A 13,559-nucleotide genomic window follows, 5' to 3' on the forward strand; every position below is an offset into this window, starting at 1 on the left:
CATTATATAGGCGGCCCTGTTTCATGCTGGACTATCATTCCGTGCGATATACCTACATAGTAGTTTCATTAACTGCAAGTTCCGTTGTGTTCGTTTCGCACGTTCGTTACGACTACCGGAAGAATGTGTATCGTCAGTAAACGTTTAAGAGTTTAATAAAAGTAAAGTTTGCGAAACTCCACAAGTGAATCACTTCTCGTTTAACCCCTTGCACTACGATTTATTTTACAGTTACAGTCATTAGGACTTCTTTGCTGTTCATAATTTCCTAGAAGAAAAAGAAAATTTATATTTATTATATGCCTGTGTATTCTTCAATGGGTATTACGATAGAAATTTTCTTTTTTTTTTTTTTTGGTCATTAAAAAGCAGCCGAAGGGCGTACACGTAATTTCCACTCAAGTGGTTCGGTTCGTTCCGAATAATAATTTCTACTGTTTCAAATTTCATCTGTTCACACATTACACGATTTTGCTTCGTTTATATTTTACAAGCTATTGCCCTACATTGATTCCGTGTACTGTCCGTGTATAGTCACTTGGACCAATAGCAAAATTACGTCTACCTAACAGCTAGCCTACGGATCTTTGTGCAAAATAAAAATTGCCCCGAACAATTGCAAGACGCAAGAGCCAAATAGAGACTTCTTTCTTCAATTCTTCTAATCTTTTTACTGATTCAAACTTCAAGAGTTCTGAAAACTTCTGCTTGTTTCAAACGTCGAGGAAAGGGTGGTAATGTAGAAAACATCATATCCTTGTAATTTTTGATATTATAACAAAGACATTTAGCAGAGAACGGTATAATTTGTAAAGGTTTATATAAGTAACATAACCTGAAGAACAAAAGTTCTTCGTTGTCTCGTGAAAGAAATATTTCTCGCGAATTAAACAAGTTAAAACTGTTGTGCGCTGGAATAAAGTTATGAATAAAGAGTTCATAAGAAAAGTTACTTAAGGTCTTCGTAGATTCGCGATGAGGTAGAGTGACTACATTACCGTCAAAAAATAGTTTCACGTGCCTCAAGTTTTCGTCCTTATATAAGAATATTTTGTCGCTGATAAAGGGACTCATTCAAATTGAGCTATATTTTGTCTTGATTCTCTGCGAAATAAAGCCAAAAATTTGAAGCACGTTTCTAGCGTCAGAATTAAGGCTGTGATTGGAAATTATTAATTAAAAAGTCACGTGACTATCCCAGGCCCTTAATCATTAATATTTTCAAGGACGAAGTTAAAGTTTCTGAAGCTGTGCGTGCTGACATTTTGCCCCCCCCCCCCCCGCCCCCCCAATCCTTTAACGGTCGGGGCCAAATATCATTTGAATTAATAAAATAATGTTTACGATGATGAAATAATTTATATTTCAATCATATAAATACGTATTTTGTGGAAGACATTATCCAGTAGACCAGATTGAACGCCTTATATGTAAATGATGAGCACATAGTGACTGCGGAAAAGAACAATACGTGTGCGATTTTTGCATATAAAGAAAAGAACGTCTTTCATTTATTTTCTGTCGATGTCGAACAATGATTTGGCAGGATTTCTGTTACTGAGCCATATTACCCACACTCTCGTAAGAAACTCAAAAATGACTTATTTTCATAACACATATTAAATTCAATGAAATTATTTTTCATTTACTTTCGCCTTTTCTCGCATGTGACTTTATTAGTTTGCCTACACAGTTTACACAAAAATTCAAATGAACTGAAGTTATGAATCAGAGTTTAGGAAGAAATATACAACTGGCTACATCACCACCCCCTTGGCTTACTCATTTTCCTCACAAACGCATAGAACCCGCAAAATCCATTTATAACTGATCACACCCACATGCTTCCTTCCAGGTGGCTTTACAGCCACGTACGGTACAAAATTGAACTCACGAACCGCTTAGCTCTTTGGGGCACGGTGGGATTAAAAGTGTCCCACATTTTTTATGTATTTTACGGCATGGTGGGACATTTCCCTGTGCCGCAAAGAGTTAAAGGAGGCGGGATCTGCGCGTGAATCGTTTTTGATCGGTTCGCAAAAACCGGGCCGTTTCTTCGGACAGGCCTGGCCTTGTGTCATCTGTTGAACAAGTGATAGGGCTGCGGCTGGCCCCGGTGCTAGTCAAGTGATCGATCTCACGTGGACGCACTGGCTGCAGCCATGAGCCGGGTAGCTGAGCGTCGCGTCGCCAACGAGGACTAAAACATCCCGGCCGATCAATTAACCCGAGAGCCCAGCGAAGAGCAGCCATGGATATTCAAACGACGCCAGAGGGAAAGAGAGGCGACGAGAACGAGAGGAGATACCGAGAGAGAGAGAGAGAGAGAGAGAGATGTGCCATTGTGTAGCCTCGACGCGGGTCACCTCGCTCGCCAAGCGGTATGTTTCAATGCACGAAACGGACGAGCGTAACGCGCTGTGTCTCTCCTCTCTCATCTCTTTCGCTTCCCCCATTTTTTTTTTGTCTCGGCCGCTCCGTGAACTTGGGAATCGAACGGTTTCACTTTGAACGGCCCCTTTTTGTCTATCAATCCGTTTTTAAAGCAATCGAAATTCATCCTTTCCTCTCCGACTGCGGGAACGTTGTTAACCCTTCCTGCTCTGTCGAACCAGACCCGAGAATCACTTTTGCACCGACAGTTACTTATTTCACTGGTTTACAGTACGTTCATCAATTATATGGTGCGCAACAATGATCCTAGTACTCCCCCGCAGTGCCAAGTAAAAATTCTTTGGTCTGCCAAGGGGTAACCAGAATCACTCTTGCACCGATATCTACTTATTTTACTGACTTGCAATACCAATTATATGGTATGTAAGAACAATTGTAGTATTTCTTATCTTATCTGGATACCGCCGACCCTCCTATAACACGGTTGATTTGATCCGTGTTCTTTCGAGACCGTGTCAAGCGAAACTTAGAAATAATACAAATCAGGGGAGTGCACAGGTTTGTATGAGAATTATAACCAGAGTGCGGATTTTATGCGTTTATAAGAAAGATGAGTAGATCAGATTTAAAACTATGGTAACATCAGAGAAATTAATGGGTAACGTTCTAGTCATTCTCACAATCCACGCAGACAATTTTTATTTTGCATAAAGATCCGCAGTCTAATTAGGAGAGCAAATCGTTTGATAGGTGGGTCGCCGAAATTTTTGCACCGTATTATATCGAAACTAACATAAACACGAAGTCCATATTTAAGATTATAATTGAAGATTCAAATGGTACTCGCACAATGGCTAAAGTTTAAAGGTACGAGTGAAATTTAATCCCATGAGAATCTTTCTTTATATTTCCCCAGTATACTACTCCCGCATATCTTGTTATGAACGTGAAATTGGAGTAGGGTAAACATTTACTTCGCCAACTAAAAATCGTCTGATAGTCGGAACGGAATAAAAATATTAATTCTAGCTAACTTCAACAAACGAGCAACGTGATTTTCGCTACTTTTTTCGCTTTCGTTCACCGCGAAAGACAGAAGTTTGTGTTATATTTGCACATTTGTAGTTCTGACCAGAAAGACAGATGTATGGAAGGTGTGTTCGAACAGACCAGTCGCTTGAGCTCGTAAGTTCCTGGGGAAAAACGTAGAACAAGATCGAAGAAGCAAGTTTCGAGAAAAATGTGTTAAAAGTTTCGCAAAGGCACAGATCGTCAACGGCGTCGAGTCGCTCGAAACTCTATATCTAGAAGATGTCGATACCCTCCGCTTTGCAACTTTGCGAATTTTATAAAAACAATTCGAGGAAACATTCTTAACGACGTAAAAATTAGGAAACTGTAAAACCGATCGATTTTCCGACCCTCTTTTTAGATCCGGACTTTCTTAAACGGGGGAGCAATTCGACAAGCGCGTTAACTGTCTCATCAATCATGTATGGGTGACACAATTCTTAGTCCAAGGGCTAAAAGCATTAATTTGTATAGTTAAATGTCGACGAAATTTCGTTAAGCTCAATGGGATGCTGACACGGTGAAATGTATATAAACTATAATAAACCATGGCTCGTATAATACGATTAACCTTTTCACTCATGTTTTGTTGAAAAAATTGATTACATTTTGCGAAACTTTTTATGGTGGTTTAGCAACCCGAATCAATTTTATATCGCTTTACGAGATGCGTTTTTTTTTTGTTTAGAAAAATATGTTTATGTGTACTTAATGTACTATTTAAAAATCAGTTACTTCAAATTAATATTCAGTGAGAATCTGTATTAAACAGTTTACTAAAATTATTTTCGATCATCGTTTGTTCGAGGTAAGTGTGTGAATTAATTTCGATTCATGCATTCACCGGCGACCCCCGTGACAATGAACTCGTTGATTTTGCAAAATCCCATTACACGGTGCTGAAATCGAATATGTAAGATTGAAAAATTGTTAACAAAATAATCAGTAATTTTCTCTTATCGTGGAATTACATATAATAAAATATGTAAAAATACATCGATCGAAAAGAAGCCGTTGTAAATACGAAGGTATAAAAAATGGAGAAAATCAGAACTTGTGTATAATTTTTACATAATTTCTCTTGGATTTCGACTAGCTTCAGTATAATGGATTGTTATGTATCCATATAAACCATTTGTTAAACCTGCAGTAATATATGTTTTTTCATACCCAAACTCGATTATTTTAAATTCGGTGCGATAATAGAGTAAACAATGATCCGTCTAACTCGATTTTCTATGAACACTTTCAAAAAATGTATGTTTGCGTCAACATGCGACGAATTGATCCTCGTAGTAAATCTCCAGTTTCTGTAACGAACGTAACGCTAACGGCTAGTTACTTCTTTCGATGATTGAAGGAGCTAGGAATCTCGATGAACTCGAGTTAAACGTTTACTTCAACAACATAATCTATCAATTCTATCTCAATTTCAAAGTTTCTAATAAATTAATTTTTATATATTTTCTACCGTATTTATTGTTCAATTTGTCGTTCAATACTTGATTGTAAGACTGTTTAATTGCTGGGCAGTAACGTCGACCTTGAAACGAAATGTACTAAAGGAATTTACCTGGGTTTGTAGTCTTCTAACGTTACAAACAGACTTCCGTTAAAATGTTTCATAACCTTAGTTTAGCCATCATATCCGAACAAATTAAGACCGTAAATAGTCCTTAAACAGAATTACATGCAACACAGGGAAATACCACGTTGCTGTTCCGAATTATTTTTGCGCGAAACTAAATTAAGCAGAGGTAACTGTATACGAACATAGTAAACCTAATGCAGCGTGCAATACATCCTGCTTCACTTGCATTATTATTGTTACAACTATTATTTGTTTTAATCCTCTACGACAGTCTACGAGACTTCGTAACTGCGATGCTATATTGATTTTAAATTAATATTTTATAAACAGTTGTCGTGGTAAAAATTACGTTTCTTACAACAAAATATTTACCATATCAACTTATCGATTATTATTCATTTATTTTTGACGTTCCATAGTGGGACACATACAGTCGATATAACTTAACTTCCGGAAGAATTATTAGGTTCATACGAAACCTCAAGATACGATTACAATACAATATTTCATTGTTGACAAGAAAGTTTAATGTAATTTCAGTAATTCATCTCGATTTCCACATTCAATTTCTTCGCATTCTGATTTAATATTGCCAACTACTTCACAAGACAAATATTTCAATTTCATAAGAAATGATTAAAAAAACCCGTATCACATAACTAGTTATACAACTATCCCAAACAATTTTTAGCGAAGATAAATATCATAGCATTATTGGCGAATACGTCAAAGATCATCATAGCCAATCATCTTAAACTTCGATCATAATGCAATGTACCAAAAAAAGAAAACAGGCAATCATAAATAATCTCCAAAATTCGAGAGATCTTGAATCACAATATATGTAATCAAAAGGCTATCGTAGCCAAAGCGGCAAAATTATCCGTCCATATTCCGCCAAAATCAAAATACAAGCACGCTTAATGATCACTTTTTTTTCAAATTTCAGTCATATTTTCTGTGAATCCGAGTGCATCAGACGCGTGTGTCTTCGCTTCGTGCAAAAAGTGCGAAAAGAAAAAAGGGACACGCGTATCCTAAGATTTAATGACAGTAAACTAGTCGTGAACGTTGAAATTCGCGAGTGTCAATCGACGAAACGGTGAAACAATGTGACAGGCGGTAATACTTACAGTTGGTGGTGTAGGATTAGCATGATTTTTTAAATGAAATCAATATAGATACATTCATTTGTGCGAAGACGATACCGAAGCACAGATTCTCGTACGATCATTTAAAGGTAGCACTCATTTAACGAAAGCCTAAAAAACGACGGCCAGTTTGGAGATCGCATCGGAATCACACTGGAACTGTACGAACGCGCACTTTGCGATACTTTTCCTGTGCAGGTACAGCGAATCCCGAAGTCGCTCACGTTCGTAACACTACTCCGTTTGACATAATTTATCTGGTGACCCCACGGCTGGTTACCCGTCGGCCGACGCAAAGCAACGCAGGGAGCTGCTGACAAAGTGGTAGGGATATGGCTGGGATTATCAAAACTATCTAGATGTTCTTACAGTTCGTTACATCAAACGCAACGCGGTGATGTAGATCACAGAGGCGAAACTCCGATTTTCTCGCTGACCAATGTTCAGTGCGCTTGCGTCCGTAACTAAATCCCTCGTGAACACAGACACGAAACACCGCATTCGAGCACGCATGCGCGCACAAATTTATCAGAATTTACTAGTGACACAAACGAGGTATACATATAATGTAATTTCAAATATCTACTGATTAGAGGCTATTTATATATAACCAAGTTACGTTCAAAGCTTGGCTTTATAGTTTTTAGTAAGTTATTAAAATATTTGTTTTGTAATATTCATGAAAATTTGCATAAAAACCACTTGCTATATAATCCACATATGATTCATATAACGAAATCTTGTTTATTTCTTTTCTTATTGTTGAAAGCAATGTAGTTAATCAATAATAGGAGCAAAATTATGTCATCCTATAACAATAACAATACTGTTCTAAACAACGAATTTATTAGTATACATTACATTTATAAAGTACATTTGGCTGTTTACAAGATTTCGAATTTTGCTGTTAAACATATTCTTTATTTTACGTACAGTTTCATTCATTTATTATTTATACCCTTCATAAAGTTTAATTAATCATAATCGAAATTAGTATTTGAAATCGTTGAAGCATTTTAGAAAACAATATTCTATTGTATTCGCGAGACTGCATTGAGTATATATAGCTATTTTTAATTTTAATTCCTACCACTAACGACGCTGTCAGCAGATTTCAGTTCCAGTTGGTAATACAGGATGTGACACGAAAATGGTAATGGGGTTACGTGACCCCAGAAAAGTGGGCCACGAAAATACATTGGATGATAGGTCTATCCTATACGTCGTCTGTGGTAGAGGGCATACCAAAACCTCTGATTTTTTGAACAGTCGATATTTCAGAACATGAGACATAAAGTCCCATAAGATGATAGGTCTATCCTTATACCTCGTCTGTGGCAATACTATATACACGAATATTCAAGATGGCGACGATAATGTCCATGCCATTCCATTTGGCGAACCTGGCCACATACAGAACATTTTTCGTAACCACTTTTTCATGTCTACGCTATCAAGATAGGTCTCCTTACTCTTACTTCATGAGTAAAAGACAGAAATATCAACTTGCGAGCTTAGACCATATAAACCTAAGTACATATAGTCTAAGGTATACAGGAATTTCAAGATCTTCTGAAATTCAAGACAGAGAGGATTTTATATGAGTACTTTTAAATGAATTTTAAAGTACTTTTTCGTTCCGACAAAAGTTTTGCATCTGCAAGAATGCATGCGTGTTGATTGGCTGTCTCTCTTCTTCACGAAATTTTTAGTAACGCACACATTAAATTCTAATTACCTTTGTTCTTTGATAATCGGTTTTGAGGCTTCACTTTATGAATACTTTAGAAATATTCTGAAAATCGTTTAATTTTATTTTCTTTCTTATACAGTAGTATACTTTAGTTAGTTTAATACAAATACACAACTGGGGTTCTTCTGGAGTCATTCTGTGTGGGATCCATTTAAAAAGGATGAATAAATTGTACACAAAATATAATAGTACTTGCAAAATAAATTTATTCAAATGTTGAACTTGTGTACTTACTTGTACAAATACTGTTTCAAGTAGCATATTACTCGATTGCAGATTTTTATAATCTAGCCTACAATATTTAATATTCCAAGGTATCGAAATGTTAATTATTTCATTACCCTCTAGCTACTATTTATTCGCGGATGTAACGTATTGTATTTATGTGTGTGCGTGTTTGTACTCATAGGTACATGTGTACTGTCGCTAGCAGAAGCTGTTCTGTCAAATCGTAGAGTTGAGATTGCATTTCGGCTTTAATTAAAAATTTTCTATTTTATCTGGAGTATAAATTGTATTGAAAAATGGAAAACGATAGCCCTGTAATATACGGACTTGAATTTCAAGTATGCAATCAAACAACATAAGCTATAAATTATGACAGTTTTTTGACAAAGTCAACTCCCCCATAAATAAATCCATTTATTAAAGTCTTTGAACTGTAATTTGTCATATTTATTAATCGTTGTTTTATTATTTTTAACATCATAGAGTAGAGCACTGTCAGCTCAAACAGCAGAAACAGATATTGTCAGATTTCTGGTAGGAACACAATCATTGGAATTTAATAACAATCAAGTTCATTTGGTGGAATTGCACGAAAAGACAGGTTGTTTAAGGACACAAGTGTTTCACCATACTATCGGGGAAATTTGGTGTTTGCAAGCATCTCCAGCTGATCCCAATGTATTTATTACTTGCTATAATACTTTATGCGGTAACTAAAATCTAAATTATTTTTTAGCTATAAGCAATGTAAAAAGTATGAAAGTAATCTACAAAATTTGAAAACGACTATTTCATCTAGATGATGGCAGTTGTCAAATGAAAGGAGCTATTTGGAAATTTCCAGAATTAAATGAATATACAAACGATGTTGAAAACCTTCTGAAACTAGCAGACATTGATACAACACCGTACGGTACAGATCTTAAAACTATTGCTTATCATCCTACCGATTCAACACAAGCTGTTTCAGTTGTAGACAATAATTTTGTGCTATGGGATTTAGGTAACAATGGACCACAGGTAATAATTGTGTTCCGAATTCAGAGTTAATCAAGTTTATTTTTTGTTGTTGTTTTTACATTGTTTAGGTAATAACTTGTGGTACTTTAGCTAGCAAAGGACAACCACGTTTTACAAATGGAAAATGGAATCCTCACAATGGTTGTAATCAATTTGTGACGTTGAATGAAAACAATGTTCGTGGATGGGATTTCAGAAGTCCTTCTGAACCATCGTGGACAATTTTAAATGCTCATTCACAAATTATTAGGTACTTAACAAACCTCACTCACTGATAGAGCTTACTTTAATCAATTATACAGCAACAAACGCTTCAATATAATCTCAATTTAATATTCAGGGATCTCGACTTCAATGCAAATCGTCAATATATCTTATCAACATGTGGAGATGATGGATACATGAAGTTCTGGGATATTAGATCACCTACAGAACCAGTATTATCTCGTACAGAGCATTCACATTGGGTGTGGAATATCAGAATTAATCGATTTCATGATCAATTGGTTCTGACTTCTAGTAGCGACTCAAGGGTTATACTTAGTAATATTGCATCCATTTCTTCTGAACCTTTTGGGCATATAGTGTCACCAGAAGATGATTGTGCACAAAGTGACTATACTTGCAAAAAAGAAAAGTAATTGCAGTAATTTGGTAAGAACATGTAAACGAAATCATTTTGAAACTTACACACGTTAATATGTTTTAGATTTGAAGATGGAGTTATAGGGAGATACGAAGAGCATGAAGACAGTGTTTATGCAGTTGAATGGTCATCTGCCGACCCTTGGACTTTTGCATCATTAAGTTATGATGGCAGACTAGTTCTTAACAAAGTTCCCAGAAAGTATAAGTACCAAATACTACTTTAAATCAAACTTTAGCATTAAGTTAAATTAAATAAATTTTATATATATACTTTGAAAAATAGTTTTATTATTCTTATTTCTATTATAATATTTCACGTAATATTACTACATAAAATACACAGAAGTTGAAAAAAAAGTCTCATTCGAAGTGTAGTGGATATATTCTAAAAAATATATATTATAATATTATAATATTATAAACGATCCGATACTCTGCTAGCTACATTCCTTAGTTGTCCATAAACTTTCGAAGGTGGGCTACCCAAAATTAAATTACAAACAGCTCTTCTTGCTAACTGTATGTTCTGGAAAGAACCAAGTATGTGAATTTTACTGTCTGCTAAAACAATTCTTGTCTTTGTTACATTTTCTATTGTAAATTTTGTTCTTCCTCCTTTTCCTGCCAACCTTCCAATGGCTCTAGAAAGATGATCCCCTTTTAAAGGTTTCACATCTTGAATTTCAAATGTTTCTATAAACAGATCGTCTAAACGTATCAATGCCAAGGCATCCTCAATTTCAAAGCCATAAGTGAAGGCTTTCACAAAATCGGCGCCCTTTTGCAAATTAGCGATATCAGGTGTTTCTGGAGCTGCCCGTAGTTCTACATTTCTTGTTTTCAAATTGAATCTTATTTGCAACTGTAAATGTTCCACAACAGGTGTAAATATTTTTAACCAGTTTTCCTTCAATGGAGTATACCTATGCGCAGGGACGGATACCTGGATATATTTCATTTTATTTTAATAACAATATAAAACACTGTACACTTGAATTTATAAATAATCGACTTACTTTTCTTTGTTCTCCACCTTGTATATTTTTAGTTTTTTTAAAAGAAGTATGTGGTTTCGTTTTTCCCTCTATCCCATTGATTACTTCAACCTAAAAACGTTTATAAAAACATTACTTTATTGAGAAGAATAAACACTGGCATTTACATAACCTCATTTCATACCTCCATACGATTTTCACTGGCACGTCGCTTTTTCTTACCCTGCGGCTCCACAAACTTCGTTGTATCCCCATTGTCACTTGTTTTTTCTTTATCTATACTCATTGTGTCAGCTATTATGCAATTACAAAAATTTTAAATGCGTTCCTCACTCCGTTACTGAATAACAACCATGTGCCCTTTCTGTGCCATGTGATCGCGACATCGCGACTCGTCATTATTCATTATACACATATTTTTTTGCATATAAAAAAGTATTTTTATTACTATACCATACTTATAAAAAAGAAAAGAGAGTCCATGTTAAACTTTATTGCAGTGCTGTTTTTTATATTTTCACGCAGTTGCGTATTCTATGAGTGTATAATTAAATTAAACATATGTAACACCATACATAGAATACAGTATACAACGTGATAATACCATAATAAACTCATATAATCATTAAAATACAGAGTATTTTAAGAGCACTTTGTAGTTAAAATCATTAATTTCTTAAAATTTACGAGTCTTTTATTTGTGGTAGTTGTAGTACATTTCAAAATGCCTAAACAGATAAAACCACAAATTGGAAATGTATCATATCTTAGTACAGCTGTATCTAAAAATAAGAAAAGCCTCAAGGAAACCTGATTTAAAAAAATTTAGGAGTACTATTCCTGTTAAAACGTAATTATCATAACAGAAAAATAGACATAAAGTTCGATGGAAACAGTTCGAAGGTGAATCGTTTCATTATAATTAAACCTTAAGGTTTGAAAATCTATTATCAAACATAAATTTAAACATCTTTACTTTGAGTTGATTTTTATATTTTTAATAATTTGAAACAAAACATGTTCTTATACTAAATCATATGAAATTTCTATAAAATTGTATTATATTGTGTATATGCATGCATATATATACTCGGATGTGTTAAGGAAATGTATAAATTTTTAAACATGCGTTTATTAATAATTAAGATTTAAGATCACGTTATTAAGTGTATTTTTATCATAAGCATAATTACTATAGACCGCGGATTTTATACGTAGTAATAACGCTTACAAATGTATAATAAAGACAAAAATATTAATAAATCCTCATATTATCATTGACAAATCATAAATGCATTGTTGAAATAAATTTATTTATGAACATAATTTTTGTTAAACGAATTATCTATCAATTACACATCATTTACACATTTATTAATAAACTTGTTGCAATGAGTCATTACTAAATTTTTTAATAACTTATAATTTATATACTTTTATAATACGCGTATTTATAAATTCTTTGATTTTTTACAACTATTCATTAATTACATAACGTACTAAACAGACGTAATTATATATTATAATATATAAATGCGTTTTTATAACAGAAGAATAATAAATAAAAAATTGTGGTTATGAGATCAATAATGGCAACTAATGTAATAGCTTAATATGATAAGAGTCTTTTTCAAATGACTCTTGTATAATGACTCTGTAGTCAATGTTTTATAAAAGAATAGCATTTAATAGAAAAGTAAATCTTTTTTGTAAGAACACTCTTAAATAAGTTTTAATACATATTTAAGTTGAAAACGTATATATATGTATATAAAATTCTATTTTACGTTCTTTCTAAGGATTATTAAGATATTTATTAATTTCACTTATCATTTCTTAATCACAGAGAGCTATTGCAGTTCAAAAAAATATTTTAGGTGTGTCAAATTTTTGTATTTTTTTATAGTGTAATTCAGGATTTATTACAAGAATATTGAACTGAATTGATACCATGCAAGTGTTATGTTACAGATTTTGAATCCAGAATTATAAATCTCTTGATAAAATACTTTAGTATATGTCGTTAGCAGGCTTTAATCTGAAGTAAAAAAATATATATGTTTTTAAAAGTTTATGTCTTGTTAAGCAAAGATACTCAAGATTTCTGAATTTTTATAATATTATTAATAATTTTACTTACTGAATGTAGCATACAGAAATATTTCACAATTGTTACATAAAGCATGTAGGTAACAAAATTCTTCATTTCTTACGTTTTGAATTCATCCATAAAATATTTCGGAAGATAATTTATATTGGCAGATTTTATTATGTAATTTACTTCGTTATATTTTCCTTGAAGGTGAACACAATGATGCAATTATAATATTAGAAATATATAGAGATATTAATATGAATTTCGAATGTTTTTGTTTCTTATGATCTGTAACAGCAAGTATTTTCAATCTGTGGACATACTGCTTTATCACAAATCAAGATGGTAAAATTAAAACTTGAAAAATTGTTGAATATAGAAAATATTTCTGTACCATAAATGTGATATGATTATTTTGATCTGATAAATATGCATAAGGGATATTAAAGTAATTTATGAAACTGGGTATAATACAAAATAAGCAATTGCATTTTTTATAACACTTTTTTCATTATCTTTTAAGACTATAGTAATAATTAATAACAAGAAAAAAACCTTCTTCATCAATGTGTCTACAGTAATTATTAAAAGGTACAATTAGCAAATTACTATA

At 33.4% G+C, this 13,559-nt stretch overlaps 3 protein-coding genes across 6 annotated transcripts in view; 1 reads left to right on the forward strand and 2 right to left on the reverse strand.

The window, feature by feature from the left end:
- LOC143353626 (uncharacterized) overlaps positions 1-6,517 on the reverse strand; it is a 65,082-nt gene extending 58,565 nt beyond the window's left edge. For both annotated transcript variants that reach the window (XM_076787082.1, XM_076787081.1), the window contains exon 1: positions 6,190-6,517. The gene's annotated coding sequence lies outside the window, so the exon portion shown is untranslated. The remainder of the gene's footprint in view (positions 1-6,189) is intronic.
- A 1,262-nt stretch (positions 6,518-7,779) lies between these two features.
- Positions 7,780-10,080, forward strand: LOC143353628 (EARP-interacting protein homolog). 3 transcript variants are annotated; one of them, XM_076787088.1, is made up of 7 exons: positions 7,928-8,274; positions 8,370-8,526; positions 8,672-8,897; positions 8,988-9,208; positions 9,277-9,458; positions 9,549-9,845; positions 9,918-10,080. In XM_076787088.1, the coding sequence occupies exons 2-7, from the start codon at positions 8,485-8,487 to the stop codon at positions 10,078-10,080; spliced, it is 1,131 nt and encodes a 376-aa protein (XP_076643203.1). In that variant the 5' UTR covers positions 7,928-8,274; positions 8,370-8,484. The 3 variants fall into 3 exon arrangements, with proteins under 3 accessions (XP_076643204.1, XP_076643203.1, XP_076643202.1); XM_076787089.1 differs by lacking the exons at positions 7,928-8,274; positions 8,370-8,526 and adding an exon at positions 7,780-7,918; XM_076787087.1 differs by lacking the exon at positions 7,928-8,274 and having other exon boundaries at positions 8,295-8,526.
- Positions 10,081-10,113: 33 nt separating this feature from the next.
- On the reverse strand, positions 10,114-11,331 carry L(1)g0004 (RNA-binding protein pno1). Its single transcript, XM_076787091.1, has 3 exons — positions 11,036-11,331; positions 10,873-10,962; positions 10,114-10,799 (listed from the first exon to the last, which is right to left on the reverse strand). The coding sequence occupies exons 1-3, from the start codon at positions 11,135-11,137 to the stop codon at positions 10,272-10,274; spliced, it is 720 nt and encodes a 239-aa protein (XP_076643206.1). The 5' UTR covers positions 11,138-11,331; the 3' UTR covers positions 10,114-10,271.
- Between the last annotated feature and the right edge of the window lie 2,228 nt (positions 11,332-13,559).

The sequence above is a fragment of the Halictus rubicundus genome, chromosome 4, assembly GCF_050948215.1.
Source record: "Halictus rubicundus isolate RS-2024b chromosome 4, iyHalRubi1_principal, whole genome shotgun sequence".
Lineage (NCBI taxonomy): Eukaryota > Metazoa > Arthropoda > Insecta > Hymenoptera > Halictidae > Halictus > Halictus rubicundus.